The 17,109-nt window shown below is 37.9% G+C and overlaps 1 protein-coding gene across 2 annotated transcripts in view; it reads left to right on the top strand.

The window, feature by feature from the left end:
• Nucleotides 1-17,109, top strand: part of GPAM (glycerol-3-phosphate acyltransferase, mitochondrial) — a 148,732-nt gene that overhangs the window by 102,528 nt on the left and 29,095 nt on the right. For both annotated transcript variants that reach the window (XM_053692742.1, XM_053692743.1), the window contains exons 11-17: nucleotides 1,014-1,127; nucleotides 1,569-1,654; nucleotides 2,443-2,558; nucleotides 3,869-3,939; nucleotides 4,027-4,291; nucleotides 13,710-13,852; nucleotides 16,446-16,523. In XM_053692742.1, coding sequence (XP_053548717.1) covers nucleotides 1,014-1,127; nucleotides 1,569-1,654; nucleotides 2,443-2,558; nucleotides 3,869-3,939; nucleotides 4,027-4,291; nucleotides 13,710-13,852; nucleotides 16,446-16,523 — 873 coding nt within the window. The remainder of the gene's footprint in view (nucleotides 1-1,013; nucleotides 1,128-1,568; nucleotides 1,655-2,442; nucleotides 2,559-3,868; nucleotides 3,940-4,026; nucleotides 4,292-13,709; nucleotides 13,853-16,445; nucleotides 16,524-17,109) is intronic.

Genomic DNA, 17,109 nt, shown 5'->3' on the forward strand with positions numbered 1-17,109 from the left:
TTCCGAGGTGTTAGCAATCGATAGTGCTAATATTTTTTGCACTCCACTTGTTTATCTAGGCCTAAAGGATAAAATCAACCACTGTGTAGCATGTTGCAGAATCAGGCAGGCAGCAGAGTAATTCAGTATGCACAATGCTTTCCAAAGCTGTAAATTTAAAAGAAAATTAGGCAAAATAAATAATGAATGCACATTGAATTGTTTTACGGTTTTTATTTAACACTATGTAGGGGATATTACGAGATTAATGTTCAATTTTAAAGGGATATTGTAGTGCAATTGACATGCCCGGATTGGCACCACAAAGGGTTTAAACTCATAAGTCCCAGTTTCAGGCAGTGATTGCCACTGTTGAATGGTTCACTGGCTCTTCTCTGCTTGGAAGCAGCAGTTCTCTAAAGCTCCCGAGCGAGACATTTATGTGCTATGAAGAATAAGAGAATGTTTTCTCTGCACTACAATGCTCCTGTTTTAAAGGGACACCTCCCTCTAACCATGGGAGCCTCCATGTTGAAATCTAGTTTTCATTGCATTTCAGTTCTGACCTGTTTGCACAAGTGTAGTAATTCTTCTTCATATACCTGCAGCGTAACCTAGGTTCCATACACTTGTGGTTCACGTGTTGTTTTGATATAATTATACTTAGGTTGGTGGAAGATCTAATTTATCTCTGAAATGAATTTTGGATGCTAATTTTGTAAACGGTGCAGCATTTAGATCTTTTTGGAAAACGGTGTCACAGACTATAGGTAGAACATCGGTAATACAGCAGTTTGACACTAGAGATCATATAAGTATTTTCAGTCAATCCTCCTAACACAGAATAAAAGTTACTTCCAATATCAGCTACACATTTCAAGAGTGCAGTATTGTTCCTAGGAAGTGACCTCTAATTAAACTGTACTTGTCAGGCACCGGTACAGTAATGCCAGCCGTGGGGAAGGGTAATCAAAAAGCCTATTGGGAAAATAAAGATATGCAACTTCTGTAATCCTTATTCTTTGCTGTTGAAGGGCAAACCCAAGAAAGATGAAGGCCTGTGGAGTATTGCAAGAGGGGTCTTCCGGATGCTGAGGAAGAACTATGGCTGTGTGAGAATGGATTTTGCGCAACCATTTTCATTAAAAGTAAGTAAAAAAAAATATATATATTTTTTCAGTTTAACAAATATAAATATATTTTGCTTTTGTGTGTTAATTTCACTGTGCCTGTATATATCTTCCTAGAATTGTAAGGGTTATGTAGTTTTCCCTAGAGAGGTAGTAAATATGAAAATGCACCATTTAACCATAGTTTAGCAAATAAAATGATTATGGTCACATAGCGCTCTGTACTAGGGTATGAGTAGTGGAAAAAAAAGGAATTACTTGCCTTAGGGAATTAGCATGTCCCTTTTAAAGTGCCGTTTCTTAGGTCCAATAAAGAAAAATGACTTGTTTTCCTTTTAGGTTTGGATGAATGTTTGATTTGATGTTTAAAGATCCACTATCCTTTTTTTTTTCTTTTCTTTTTTGTGTGTCTTATTCTAAATATTTTATTTAATGCATTTTCTTTGTATTTCTTTACAGGAATATCTAGATAACCAGAGGCAAAAACCTTCCCCTCCATTGCTGGGCTTACAGCAAGCCTTGTTACCCACAATCCTCTCTACCAGGTGACTAGGACTTTCTCCAGCTAAATATGTCTCACGTTTATATTGAACTAAATGGGAAATATGTCCTTGTGCACTTCTCATGCGGTAGTTGTAATGCTCAGTGACTGGGGGATAGCTCCCACATCTGTAAGAGGGTAGACCTTCATAAACATAGAAACCAAAAGAAGATTTATTCATCCTTTGTATATTCATAAGAACAAACAAAATACATTTAAAGGGATAGGAAACCCACATTTTTTTCATGATTCAGATAGAGCATACAATTTTAAACAACTTCCAAATTTACTGCTAATATTTAATTTGCTTCATTTAGGTATCCTTTTTTGAAAAGCATAGCTGGATAGGCTCAGCCCCTTGGCGTGCCATTTGCTGATTGGTGGCTGTACATCAGCACCTGGGTGCTATTTGCTGATTGGTGACTGCACATATAAAATGTTCAGCCAGCAATCCACAAATGGCATCCAGGTGCTGAGCCTAGCTATACTTTTCAACAAAGGATACCTAAATAATGAAGCAAATTAGATAATAGAAGTAAATTGGGAAGTTGTTTAAAATGGTATGTTCTATCTGAATTATAAAATAAAAAAATTGTGTTTCCTGTCCCTTTAAAATAAGAATATACTTCTATGTATATGTATTTCTATGAGCAAATTGTTAGCTTTTCGGGCTTCTTTTTGCACATTTTTGGTCTAGCCCATGCAGGGAATTAAAATGATCTGTCGGTTTTTATTTATATTGGCATTTTTGTCTTTTTCCTATTAATCCAATCTTTTTTTTTCTTTCTTTAGATCAAACAATGTTGGAAATGAAAATGGAATATCAGATCATACTGATTCTAGAAATGTACTAGATGGGACTTTCCGAAGGCAACTAATTACAAACTTAGCCAACCATGTGCTTTTTAGTAAGTACATAACCATTGTTAACTTAATCACTTGAGGTATGTTTGAGACATGCACTACTAGATTAAGATACCTGGCATATATTCCTACTATTCGTGCCCATACTCTTCAACTCGTGTGTATTTCAATGCCTATTAAATACAAATGAAATGGAATACACTAGTGGCGGCACTCTAGTAGGCAACTCACTATGCTGCACATAATAACAAGCAAACACTTGTATAATAGCTTGAAACGATACAAATACTTGTAAAGTACATGCAAGTTTGTGTTTTGTCATTTAAAGTCCAAATTAAACTTTCATGACTCGGATAGGGTATGTCATTTTAAACAACTTTTTAATTTACTTTTATCAAATTTCTTTGGTATTCTTAGGTGAAAGCTAAACCTAGGTAGGCTCACATGCTAATTTCTAGACCCTCGAAGGCCGCCTCTTATCTGAATGCATTTCAGTTTTCACAGCTACAGGGCATTAGTTCATGCATTTCATATAAATAACATTGTGCTCATGCATGTGGTGTTATTTAGGAGTCAGAGCTAATTGCCTGAAATGCAAGTCTGTCAAAAGTACTGAAATAAGGGGGCGGTCTGCAGAGGCTTAGATAGAAGGTAAATACAGAGGTAAAAAGTATATTAATAAAAAAGTGTTGGTGATGCAAAACTGGGGAATGGTAAATAAAGGGATGATCTATCTTTTTAAACAATAACATTTTTGGTGTTTACGGTGTCCCTTTTCTCATATTTGTTAGGTCTATGTATGGCTGTTGCAGGGTGCTCACATGTAGATGCTGTTTGTAGCGCTGTCTTTAATACAGTGGAGTTAGCCAGGAAACAGTTGTAACGTTTGTAGCGTAATTAGGTGCAGATTTGTAAGGACAAGATTAGTTTGTTCGTTTTATAATAGAATTTTACACAATACTTTACTTCTGTCATCAAGTTTTCTTGGTTCTTTTGTTATCTTTTGCTGAAAAGCAGGGACATATGGTTAAGAGCCGGCCCATTTCTGGAGCACTATATGGCAGCAGTTTTGCAATAATATTATCCATTTGCATAAGCACTAAATGGCAGCTCTATTCCCTGCTATATAGTGCTCCAGATGCCTACCTAGGTATCTCTTCAACACAGAATAGCAAGGGAATGAAGCACATTTGATAATAGAAGTTTATTGGAAACTTTTTTATAATGCTATGCTCTGTCTGACTCACAAACTTTATGTTTTGGATTTCATATCCCTTTAAACTATGACATTTTACAGCACTACATTAAAATGTAAGGCACTTTTAAATTAATGAAAATGTTTCTTCATTTTAAGCTGCTGACAAATGCTGCGCAGTAATGTCCACTCACATAGTGACCTGCTTGCTACTCTATCGATACCGGCAGGTGAGGTCTCAGTAATGGGTATCTATAATGCTTCCTTGCAAGATGAAATGGGAAAAACTGTAAGTTGTGTTTTTGTTTTCCTCCCAGGGTGTTCGTCTTTCGCTGTTAGTTGAAGATTTCTTCTCCATGAAAGAAGAAGTATTAGCCCGAGAATTTGACCTGGGCTTCTCTGGCAGCTCAGAAGATGTAGTAATGCACGCGATTCACCTCCTGGGCAACTCCGTGAACATCACTCATAGCAGCCAAACCAATGAGTTCTTCATTGCACCCAACACCAGCATCCCAGCAGTGTTTGAGCTCAACTTCTATAGCAATGGCGTGCTCCATGTGTACATCACCGAGGCCATAATAGGTAGGGCATGAGGAGGCGAAATATGTATATACAATGTAATACAGCTGTAAGTCAGAGGGACCTGGTTATCAATACCAGCTGCATGATCATTGTTTCTTGTGTTTCTTGCGCTAAAATGAACTGTTTTCCATAATGAGATAATTTTGTGAGAAAGCACTGTTGGGCTTTTCTAAAAAAGAGGCTACAGCTATTTTTACTTCACTATAAGGATTCTAAAGGTTTTTGGGATGACAACCATATCATCACTCTCACTACAGAAGAAATCACTGGCACAATCTCTTCCTGAGCCAGCAGTTTAAAGGGACATGAAACCCAATTTTTTGTCATTCAAAAAGAAAATACAATTTTAAGCAACTTTCCAATTTACGTCTATCATTTAATTTGCTTCCTTCTCTTGTTATCCTTTGCTGGAAAGTTTATCTATGTAAGCTCAGGAGCAGCAGAGAACTTAGGTTCTAGCTGTTGATTGGTGGCTGCATATATATATACCGATTGTGATTGGCTCACCAATATGTTCAGTTAGAAATCATTAGTGCATTGCTGCTCCTTCAACAAATGATACCAAGAGAATAAAACAAATTAGATAATAGAAGTAAATTAGAAAGTTGTTTAAAATTGTATTCTCAACCTTAATCATGAAAGAAAAAAAATGGGTTTCATGTCCCTTTAAGCTAGTATTGATAGACTGTTTCTTAGTTTGTAATAATTCAGGTTGTTATAAAAAGCCTGGTCAACTTTAAATTACATTGGACTACAGTTTTACATAGAAACATAAGAACATAGATTTTGATGACCGATAACTATAGGCCCAACAAGCCTGGCCAAAATTTGCTTAGAGTGTAAACTTATCTAGTTGGTAGGAAAGCCTTATGCTTGTCCCAGGCATTCTTAAAGTACCCCACAGTATTTGTCATTACCGCCTATTGTGGAAGTTTATTCCATCAATCAATCACCCTTTCTGTAAAGAAGTGCTTCCTCAAATTACTCCTGACTCTACTGTCCTTCAGCTTGAGATCATGACCCCTTGTTCTTAAATTTTTCTTTTAATCTAAAATACTTGCAACCTCAGTTTTACTAAGCCTCTTAAAATCCTGGAAAGGTGCTATCATTTCACCTCTTTCCATTCAACTAAGGAATACATATTTAGGTCATTGAGGCTTTCCTGTAGAGTTTATTTTTTATTTCTTTTGCATAATGTACCGAGTCCACAGATTCATCCTTACTTGTGGGATATTATCCTTCCTAACAGGAAGTGGCAAAGAGAGCACCACAGCAGAGCTGTCTATATAGCTCCCCCCTCAACTCCACCCCCCAGTCATTCTCTTTGCCGGCTCTAAGAAGGAAGGCTTAAGTGAAAGAGGTGTTTGCTCAACTGGTTCGGCTATGGGGCACACCAGAATTGGATCTGATGGCGTCTCGTCAGAACGCCAAACTTCCTCATTACGGCTCCAGGTCAAGGGATCCTCAGGCTGTACTGATAGATGCTCTAGCAGTACCCTGGTCGTTCAACCTGGTTTATGTGTTTCCACCTTTCCCTCTCATTCCACGTCTGATTGTCAGAATCAAACAGGAGAGAGCATCAGTGATTTTGATAGCGCCTGCGTGGCCACGCAGGACTTGGTATGCAGACCTGGTGGACATGTCATCTCTTCCACCATGGTCTCTGCCACTGAGACAGGACCTTCTGATTCAAGGTCCATTCAAGCATCCAAATCTAATTTCTCTGCTACTGACTGCTTGGAGATTAAACGCTTGATTCTATCAAAGCAGGGTTTCTCTGAGTCTGTCATAAATACCTTGGTTCAGGCTCGAAAGCCTGTTACCAGGAAAATCTATCATAAGATATGGCGTAAATATCTTTTTTGGTGCGAATCCAAAGGCTTCTCCTGGAGTAAAATCAGGGTTCCTAGGATTTGGTCTGTTCTCCAAGAGGGATTGAAGAAAGGATTGTCAGCTAGTTCCCTAAAAGGACAGATATCTGCTCTGTCTATCCTGTTGCACAAGCGTCTGGTAGATGTTCCAGACGTTCTGACTTTTTGTCAGGCTTTAGCTAGAATTAAGCCTGTGTTTAAACCTGTTGCTCCGCCATGGAGTCTAAATTTAGTTCTTAGAGTTCTTCAGGGGGTTCTGTTTGAACCCATGCATTCCATAGATATTAAGCTTTTATCTTGGAAAGTTTTGTTCCTAGTTGCTATCTCTTCAGCTCGAAGAGTTTCTGAACTATCTGCATTACAATGGGACTCGCCTTATCTTGTTTTCCATGTTGATAAGGTGGTTTTGCGTACCAAGCCTGGGTTCCTATCTAAGGTTGTTACTAACAAGAATATCAATCAGGAAATTGTTGTTCCTTCTCTGTGTCCTAATCCTTCTTGTTTGAAGGGAACGTCTGTTGCACAACTTGGACGTGGTTCGTGCTTTGAAATTTTATTTGCAGGCAACCAAAGATTTTCGTCAAACATCTTCTTTGTTTGTTGTCTGTTCTGGAAAGCGTAGGGGTCAAAAGGCTACGGGGACTTCTCTTTCCTTTTGGCTGAAAAGCATCATCCGTTGGGCTTATGAGACTGCTGGACAGCAGCTTCCTGAAAGGATTACAGCTCATTCTACTAGAGCGGTAGCTTCCACATGGGCTTTTAAAAATGATGCTTCTGTTGAACAGATTTGTAAGGCTGCGACTTGGTCTTCGCTCCATACTTTTTTACAAAGTAAATTTACAAATTTGATACTTTTGCTTCTTCGGAGGCTATTTTTGGGAGAAAGGTTTTGCAAGCAGTGGTGCCTTCCGTTTAGGTTCCTGTCTTGTCCCTCCCTTCATCCGTGTCCTAAAGCTTTGGTATTGGTATCCCACAAGTAAGGATGAATCCGTGGACTCGGTACATCATGCAAAAGAAAACAAAATTTATGCTTACCTGATAAATTTCTTTCTTTTGGGATGTACCGAGTCCACGGCCCGCCCTGTCTATTCAAGACATATGGTATTTTTTATTAAAAACTTCAGTCACCTCTGCACCTTATAGTTTCTCCTTTTTCTTCCTTGGCCTTCGGTCGAATGACTGGGGGGTGGAGTTAAGGGGGGAGCTATATAGACAGCTCTGCTGTGGTGCTCTCTTTGCCACTTCCTGTTAGGAAGGATAATATCCCACAAGTAAGGATGAATCCGTGGACTCGGTACATCGCAAAAGAAAGACATTTATCAGGTAAGCATAAATTTTGTTTTTTTTGTAGCCCTCTTTTGCACAGATTCTAGTTTGTTTATATCCTTCTGGAGATATGGCCTCCAGAACTGTGCACAATACTCAAGATGAGGCTTAACTAGTGATCTGTGAAGTGGCTTAAGAACATTACTATTTTTCAGTAACATGTAGAAGCTAATCTGTAATAACACACAGCTGTGTAATCAAGTACGGGCCTGCAACGACATTCAGTATAAATCATGTTATCAGGTTTTCTTTCATGTAATTGGCAAGAGTCCATGAGCTAGTGACATATGGGATATACAATCCTACCAGGAGGGGCAAAGTTTCTCAAACCTCAAAATGCCTATAAATACACCCCTCACCACACCCACAATTCAGTTTTACAAACTTTGCCTCCTATGGAGGTGGTGAAGTAAGTTTGTGCTAAGATTTCTACTTTGATATGCGCTTCTCAGCATTGTTGAAGCCCAATTCCTCTCAGAGTACAGCGAATGTCAGAGGGACGTAAAGGGAGTATAACTTATTTGAATACAATGATTTCCCTAACGGGGGTCTATTTCATAGGTTTTCTGTTATCGGTCGTAGAGATTCATCTCCTACCTCCCTTTTCAGATCGACAATATACTCTCAATTTACCATTACCTCTACTAATAACTGTTTTAGTACTGATTTGGCTATCTGCTATATGTGGATGGGTGTCTTTTGGTAAGTATGTTTTCATTACGTAAGACACTCTCAGCTATGGTTTGGCATTTTATGCATTTATAATATATGTATTGTACTTATATTTGCCATGAGCCAGGTTCATGTATTTCCTTCTGCAGACTGTCAGTTTCATATTTGGGGAATGTAAAAAATTTTAAGAAATTTTTTTCTTACCTGGGGTTTAGTCTTTTTTCAATTGACTACTTTTTGCAATTGCGGGTATTAGGCCCGCGGGTGCGTCAAATGCTAAACTTTATTGCGTCATTTTTGGCGCGAAAAAATACGTTTATGACGCTACTTCGTCATTTTGGCGCCAAAAAAGGAGTTTACGTTACGTTGTGCGTCATACTTGGCGCCAAACTTTTCATTATTTCAATACCCCTTGTATGTTTGCCTCTTGCTTTTTGCTATCAGAGGCCTATGCTATTGCATTTTTTCCAATTCCTGAAACTGTCATTTAAGGAAATAGATAATTTTGCTTTATATGTTGTTTTTTCTCTTACATTGTGCAAGATGTCCCAATCTGATCCTGCCTCAGACGTTTCTGCTTGAACATTGCTGCCTGACATCGGTTCTACCAAAGCTAAGTGCATTTGTTGTAAAATTGTAGAAATTATTCCACCGAATGTCATTTATAATAGTTGTCATGATAAACTTTTACATGCAGATAGTGTTTCCATCAGTAATAGTACATTACCAGTTGCAGTTCCTTCAACTTCTAATGTGCATGATATACCTGTAAATTTTAAAGAATTTGTTTCTGATTCTATTATGAAGGCTTTGTCTGCATTTCCACCTTCTAATAAACGAAAAAGGTCTTTTAAAACTTCTCATTTAGCTGATGAAATTTCAAATGACCAACAACATAATAATTTATCCTCTTCTGATGAGGATCTATCTGATTCAGAAGATCCTTCCTCAGACATTGACACTGACAAATCTACTTATTTATTTAAAATAGAGTATATGCGTTCTTTATTAAAAGAAGTGTTAATTACTTTGGATATTGAGGTAACCAGTCCTATTGACATTCAGTCTACTAAACGTTTAAATGCTGTTTTTAAACCTCCTGTGGTTTCTCCAGGGGTTTTTCCCATTCCTGAGGCTATTTCTGATATGATTTCTAAGGAATGAAATAAGCCAGGTACTTCTTTTATTCCTTCTTCAAGGTTTAAAAATTGTATCCTTTACCAGCAAAATCTATAGAGTTTTGGGAAAAAATCCCCAAAGTTGATGGGGCTATTTCTACTCTTGCTAAACGTACCACTGTTCCTATGGAAGATAGCACTTCCTTTAAGGATCCTTTAGATAGGAAGCTTGAATCTTATCTAAGGAAGGCTTATTTATATTCAGGTCATCTTCTCAGACCTGCTATTTCTTTGGCTGATGTTTCGGCTGCATCAACTTTCTGGTTGGAAAATTTAGCGCAACATGAATTAGATTCTGACATATCTAGCGTTATTTGCTTACTGCAACATGCTAATCATTTTATTCGTGATGCCATTTTTGATATTATCAAAATTGATGTTAGATCCATGTCTTTAGATATATTAGCTAGAAGAGCTTTGTGGCTTAAGTCTTGGAATGCTGATATGACATCTAAATCTAGATTACTATCTCTTTCTTTCCAAGGTAATAATTTATTTGGTTCTCAGTTGGATTCCATTATTTCAACTATCACTAGGGGAAAAGGAGTTTTTTTGCCTCAGGATAAAAAACCTAAGGGTAAATCTAGGGCTTCTAACCGTTTTCGTTCCTTTCGTCAGAATAAGGAACAAAAACTAAATCCTCCCCCCAAGGAATCTGCTTCCAATTGGAAGCCTTCCTCAAATTGGAATAAATCCAAGCCATTTAGGAAACCAAAGTCAGCCCCTAAGTCCGCATGAAGGTGCGGCCCTCATTCCAGCTCAGCTGGTAGGGGGCAGATTAAGGTTTTTCAAGGATTTTTGGATACAATCTGTCCAAAATCATTGGATTCAGAGCATTGTCTCTCAAAAGTATCGAATAGGATTCAGAGTAAGACCTCCTGTGAGAAGATTATTTCTCACGCATCACCCCCAATTCATCCAGAACACTATCAGTTTCTGAGATTCTCTTTTCTAGACAGGCATTACCAATTTGTTGCTCTTCCATTTGGCCTAGCAACAGCTCCAAGAATCTTTTCAAAGGTTCTGAGTGCCCTACTATCTGTAATCAGAGAACAGGGTATTGTGGTGTTTCCTTATTTGGACGATATCTTGGTACTAGCTCAGTCTTTACATACTGCAGAATCTCACACAAGTCAACTAGTGTTGTTTCTTCGGAAACATGGTTGGAGGATCAATTTACCAAAAGTTTCTTGATTCCTCAGACAAGGGTCACCTTTTTAGGCTTCCAGATAGATTCAGTGTCCATGACTCTGTCTCTAACAGACAAGAGGCGTTTAAAATTGGTCGCAGCATGCCGGCACCTTCAGTCTCAGTCATTCCCTTCAGTGGCTATGTGCATGGAAGTTTTAGGTCTCATGACTGCAGCATCGGACGCGATCCCCTTTGCTCGTTTTCACATGAGACCTCTACAGCTTTGTATGCTGAATCAATGGTGCAGGGATTATACAAAGATATCACAATTAATATCCTTGAATCCCAATGTACGACACTCTCTGACATGGTGGATTGATCACCATCGTTTGGTTCAAGGGGCTTCTTTTGTTCGGCCAACCTGGACTGTGATCTCAACAGATGCAAGTCTTTAAGGTTGGGGAGCTGTTTGGGGATTTCTGACAGCACAAGGGGTTTGGAAATCTCAAGAGGCGAGATTACCAAGAAATATTTTAGAACTCCGTGCTATTCTCAGGGCTCTTCAATTCTGGCCTCTGCTAAAGAGAGAACCGTTCATTTGTTTTCAGACAGACAATAACACAACTGTGGCTTATGTCAATCATCAGGGTGGGACTCACAGTCCCCAAGCTATGAAAGAAGTATCTTGGATACTTCCTTGTGCGGAATCCAGCTCCTGTCTAATCTCTGTGGTGCATATCCCAGGTGTAGTCATTTGGGAGGCGGATTATCTCAGCCGCCAGACTTTACATCCAGGGGAGTGGTCTCTCCATCCAGATGTGTTTTCTCAGATTGTTCAGATGTGGGGTCTTCCAGAGATTGATCTCATGGCCTCTCATCTAAACAAGAAACTTCCCAGATATCTATCCAGGTCCAGGGATGTTCAGGCGGAAGCAGTGGATGCGTTGACACTTCCTTGGTGTTATCAACCTGCTTACATCTTCCCGCCTCTAGTTCTTCTTCCAAGAGTGATCTCCAAAATCATCATGGAACTGTCTTTTGTGTTGCTGGTGGCTCCAGCATGGCCACACAGGTTTTGGTATGCAGATCTGGTTCGGATGTCCAGTTGCCCGCCTTGGCCACTTCCGTTACGGTCGGACATACTATCTCAAGGTCCGTTTTTCCATCAGGATCTCAAATCATTAAATTTGAAGGTGTGGAAATTGAACGCTTAGTTCTAAGTCATAGAGGTTTCTCTGACTCAGTGATTAATACTATGTTGCAAGCTCGTAAATCTGTTTCTAGAAAGATTTATTATAGAGTTTGGAAGACTTACATTTCATGGTGTTCTTCTCATAAATTCTCCTGGCATTCTTTTAGAATTCCTAGAATTTTACAGTTTCTTCAGGATGGTTTGGATAAGGGTTTGTCTGCAAGTTCCTTGAAAGGACAAATCTCTGCTCTTTCTGTTTTATTTCACAGAAATATTGCTATACTTCCTGATATTCACTGTTTTGTACATGCTTTAATTCGTATTAAGCCCTTCATTAAGTCAATTTCTCCTCCTTGGAGTCTTAATTTGGTTCTGAAGGCTTTACAGGCTCCTCCATTTGAACCTATGCATTATTTGGACATTAAACTACTTTCTTGGAAAGTGTTGTTCCTTTTGGCTATCTCTTCTGCTAGAAGAGTTTCTGAGCTATCTGCTCTTTCTTGTGAGTCTCCTTTTCTGATTTTTCATCAGGATAAGGCAGTTTTGCAGACTTCTTTTCAATTTTTACCTAAAGTTGTGAATTCTAACAACATTAGTAGAGACATTGTTGTTCCTTCCTTATGTCCTAATCCTAAGAATTCTTTGGAGAGATCCTTACATTCTTTGGATGTGGTAAGAACTTTGAAATATTATGTGGAAGCTACTAAAAATTTCAGGAAGACTTCCAGTCTATTTGTTTTATTTTCTGGTCCTAGGAAAGGTCAGAAGGCTTCTGCTATTTCCTTGGCTTCTTGGTTGAAACTTTTGATTCATCAAGCTTATTTGGAGTCGGGTCAGACCCCGCCTCAGAGAATTACAGCTCATTCTACTAGATCAGTCTCCACTTCATGGGCTTTTAAGAATGAAGCTTCAGTTGATCAGATTTGCAAAGTGGCAACTTGGTCCTCTTTGCATACATTTACTAAATTCTACCGTTTTGATGTATTTGCTTCTTCGGAAGCAGTTTTTGGTAGAAAAGTTCTTCAGGCAGCTGTTTCAGTTTGATTCTTCTGCTTTTGATTTAAGTTTTTTTCTTTCAAAATGAAAATAAACTTATTTTTTAGGTTGTGGATTAATTTTTTCAGCGGAATATGGCTGTTTTTATTTTTATTCCCTCCCTCTCTAGTGACTCTTGAGTGGAAGATCCACATCTTGGGTATTCATATCCCATATTTCACTAGCTCATGGACTCTTGCCAATTACATGAAAGAAAACATAATTTATGTAAGAATTTACCTGATAAATTCATTTCTTTCATATTGGCAAAAGTCCATTAGGCCCACCCTTTTTATGGTGGTTATGATTTTTTTGTATAAAGCACAATTATTTCCAAATTTCCTTTGTTGATGCTTTCTACTCCTTTCTTTATCACCCCACTGCTTGGCTATTCGTTAAACTGAATTGTGGGTGTGGTGAGCGGTGTATTTATAGGCATTTTGAGGTTTGGGAAACTTTGCCCCTCCTGGTAGGATTGTATATCCCATACGTCACTAGCTCATGGACTCTTGACAATATGAAAGAAATGAATTTATCAGGTAAGTTCTTACATAAATTATGTTTTTTTGACATCTAAAAATACATTGCATTACATTACATTTCTGGAAGGAGTAGATCGTTTCCGTAAGAAAAAGCAACACAAAGTCCAGGTCTTGTATAATTGTTTCCAAATAGATACTCTCTACTTTGTCTTCTATATGGATGGCAAAAGCATAGTTTTGATATTATCTATGTTTTGTCAAATGATGCAAGTTCTGCAATTTAAAATGAGCACAAAGCAGTCGTTTTTATCTCTGCTTCATTTTTTCACCGATATAACAGAGAAAATATAACTACCCAGAGCTGTATACCTTATGTATTGATGTTTATACATGGCTATGGGGTGCTAAAGACTGGAACATAGACTTCTAGTATAATGGATAACAGTTTATCATTTAAACCTTTGGTTGCTAACTGTAGGCTACATTGTATTAAGTAGCTGTAAATGTGTGACTTCCTCCTGTCTGTTGCAGCTTCTGCGCTACACGTGGAACTTGTCAAGAGGAGCTCCGATGGGGCATCAGGTTTTTCAGATGGAAACATCAGTCAGGAGAGATTGATTTGCACAGCAGCCAGCTTATGCTACCTCCTCTCTAACGAAGGAACGATAGCTCTGGTAAGGTGAGAGCTGGTTTATATGAGAACCTGAGTCTGATAAAATAGTGTAAAAAGCATCATACGCACAAGTAGACTTACAGGCAATGCCGATACTACAAATGCATTTGTTTTAATAATATGAAGCAAACCGATCATCATGTAATCTCCAACAAAAAGTATTTATTTTAAAGTAATTTTTTTATTATTTTTTTTTCTAAATATACCGTGTGTTTCTGGTGATGTGAAAGATTAATTCATTCTAACGCATCATTCAGTTTATCATTTGTTTTAAAATGTGTGAATATAAAATGCTTTATTTCATTGAGTATTTTATTTCTAAGCAAACGTACATCACACACTGTGGGTCCGGTTCTCTAAAGCTATCTGGTCTTGTGATGTCCTTTTAAAAGAATTTGACAAAGCTACATTTTAGCTTTAGGGCTGTTCCCTCGCTGTGTATGGTTAGGCATGTGACAGAGAGAGACGTAACTTTACATCAGGGCTCGACAAGCCCAGAAGCAAGGGAGCCACTGACTCCTAGAATTTTACCCCTGGCTCCTAACTTTGTGGGTTGTTCTCCAATTATCTATATACAATTATCACTTTCTGGCATCTAAAAGTATGTATGGCTCCTAAATAATCTTACTGGCTTCTAACCATAATGCTTATAAAAAAACTAAACATATATAATATATTATATTATTATTATATATAATATGAAACCAAGCAAATAAGGTGGTAGCACGGAGACGTTGTACAAGCAAATTCATCTTAAAGGGACATGAAACCCAAAAATGTTCTTTTATAATTGAGACAGAGCATGCACATTTTAAACAGATTTCTAAATTACTATTATCAAATTTTCTTCATTCTCTTGGTACCTTTTGTTAAAAAGCAGGGTCAGGAGCGTGCACATGTTTGAAGCACTATATGGCAGCAGTTTTGTAAGAATGTTATCCATTTACAAAACCACTAGATGGCAGCACTATTTCCTGCCTTGTAGCGCTCCAGACACCTACCTAGGTATCTCTTCAACAAACAATATCATGGGAACTTAGCAAATTTTGATAATAGAAGTAAATTCATTTTTAAAATCGTTTGCTCTGTCTGAATCACAAAAGAAAAAAATTGGGATTTCATATCCCTTTAAGTGTAACGTTGTGCACTGGTGTCATATATTCACCACACCTGCTCTAAGGCATCTCTTGATTTAAAAAAAAAAAAAAAATAGGAATAATGTTATAAGGCAAAAAATTAATGAATGTTGTCTCCAAACATAATAAAATATCATCAATAGCCTGCTCTGTAACATAAGCTTTAGCCATTAAAAGGACACTGAACCCAAATGTTTTCTTCAGACAGAGCAGGCAATTTTAAGAAACTTTCTAATTTATTCCTATTATCAATTTTTCTTCGTTCTCTTGGTATCTTTATTTGAAAAAGCAGGAATGTAAGCTTACGAGTCGGCCCATTTTTTGGTTCAGAACCTAGGTAGTGCTTGCTGTTTGGTAGCTAAATGTAGCCACCAATCGGCAAGCTCTATCCAGGTGCTGAACCAAAGATGGGCATTGGCATGATTACGGTAACATTACTTAAACGTTGCTATGTCTTGACACTTTTTTGCTGGAATAAATACTCTGCTGATTTATGCTACCTTCTCTGGACGTGTTGTATTTATGTGAATTGCTAGGGTCTTTGCAGTGACCCTCCAGAGGTATGCATTAACTGGGGATTTAAGTGCTGAATTCTACTCCTGACTTTGTCTGAACCAAAGATAGTCTGCTCTTTTGACAGACTTGCATTTTAGCCAATCAGTGCTGACTCAACTCTATGGGAGTGAGCACAATGTTTTCTATATGGCACATGTGAACTAGCACTGTCTAAACTGTGAAGAGCTAATGAAATGCACTGAGATAAGAGGCAGACTTTAAGGGCTTAGAAATCGGCATATGAACCCCTAAGTTTAACTTTCAACAAAGAATACCAAGCAAACAAAGCAAATTTGATAATAAAAGGGAATTGGAAAGATGTTTAACCAGTTAAATATTTACTTTCTCTTCTATTTTTGTTTTTTTAAATTGGTTACTTTAGCTTTTTTGTTATGCTATTGGAAAGGGTTCCATTATGTTTTGTTTGAGATGATTATACATCATGTTTTGGGATACATAGAGTAGTGATGTCATTATCATGTCCTGGGGTGTGTCTTAAGTGTAATTTTTTTTATAAAAGCTATGGATTTGTAACATATGTAATCAGCCTCAGAAAGGGGCAGTTTCTTTGGAACGTTTGCACCACTTCCATGATCAATAAATAGCCTATTGGAAAATTAGGTGTGTTTGTCTTTGTAAGCCAAAAATCAAATATGGTTCCAGCCTTGCTTCTTTAAAAAGGAGTATACAACAATAAATGTCCTTTGTAAAGAAGCAAGTCTGGAACCATACTTTATTTTTGATGTTGAATTGTACGTGGTAGTCCGTTGATCCGTGGCCGGCAGAGCGTTAAGGTGCGGTTTTCTAACCCTTTGTTGCTTTATCTTTGTAAGGTCATATCTGAATGTTAAATTCCTCTTAGAAAATGTATTTGTTTATTTTGTATTTTTCTTGCACATTTAGCCTTGCCAGTTGTTTTATCAAGTGTGTCACGAGGCTGTGCAGAGACTGGTGACTTACGGGATCCTTTTGGTTGCAGAGGTAAGTGCTCACTTATTTTATTATTATTTTTTATCACCACAGAATTTAATATATATATAATAAACTAAAGCTAAAAAATATACAAAGATAAATATAGTCCTTCCTAAAGTCTTACATTCCAAACTACGGTGTCCACAAAACGGCAAGTGCAGGGTGTTTGTCAATAATAGGGGCAATATTAGATTTGTCACTTCTAGTGGGGATTAGTAAAAGGGAAAGGATGGGGGAGAGCGGGGGTCCCTGCTAGATCCCGTCATTGTTGATAAATTCATGCATGGTCGTTTCCCATTAATATTGGATGTAGTAGAAAGTGTATAGTGTATTTGACCCAAGATAACCATACTGCTCTAGTGACGTAAACTCTGTAATGAGTGAGATCCACACCTACACAGAAGTGATTAGGCCTTGCTAAAAGTGTTATTGTTTGTGTTAAAAGGACAGGAAACCCAAAGTTTTTCTTTCACGCTTAAGATAGAGCACTGGTTTTCAGACCTGACCTCAGACCTCCCTAACAGGCCACGTTTTGTGGATATCTGAACTGGAGCACAGGGGAAATAATCAGCTGATTAGTAAACATGGTTATTTT

The sequence above is a fragment of the Bombina bombina genome, chromosome 9, assembly GCF_027579735.1.
Source record: "Bombina bombina isolate aBomBom1 chromosome 9, aBomBom1.pri, whole genome shotgun sequence".
Taxonomy (NCBI): domain Eukaryota; kingdom Metazoa; phylum Chordata; class Amphibia; order Anura; family Bombinatoridae; genus Bombina; species Bombina bombina.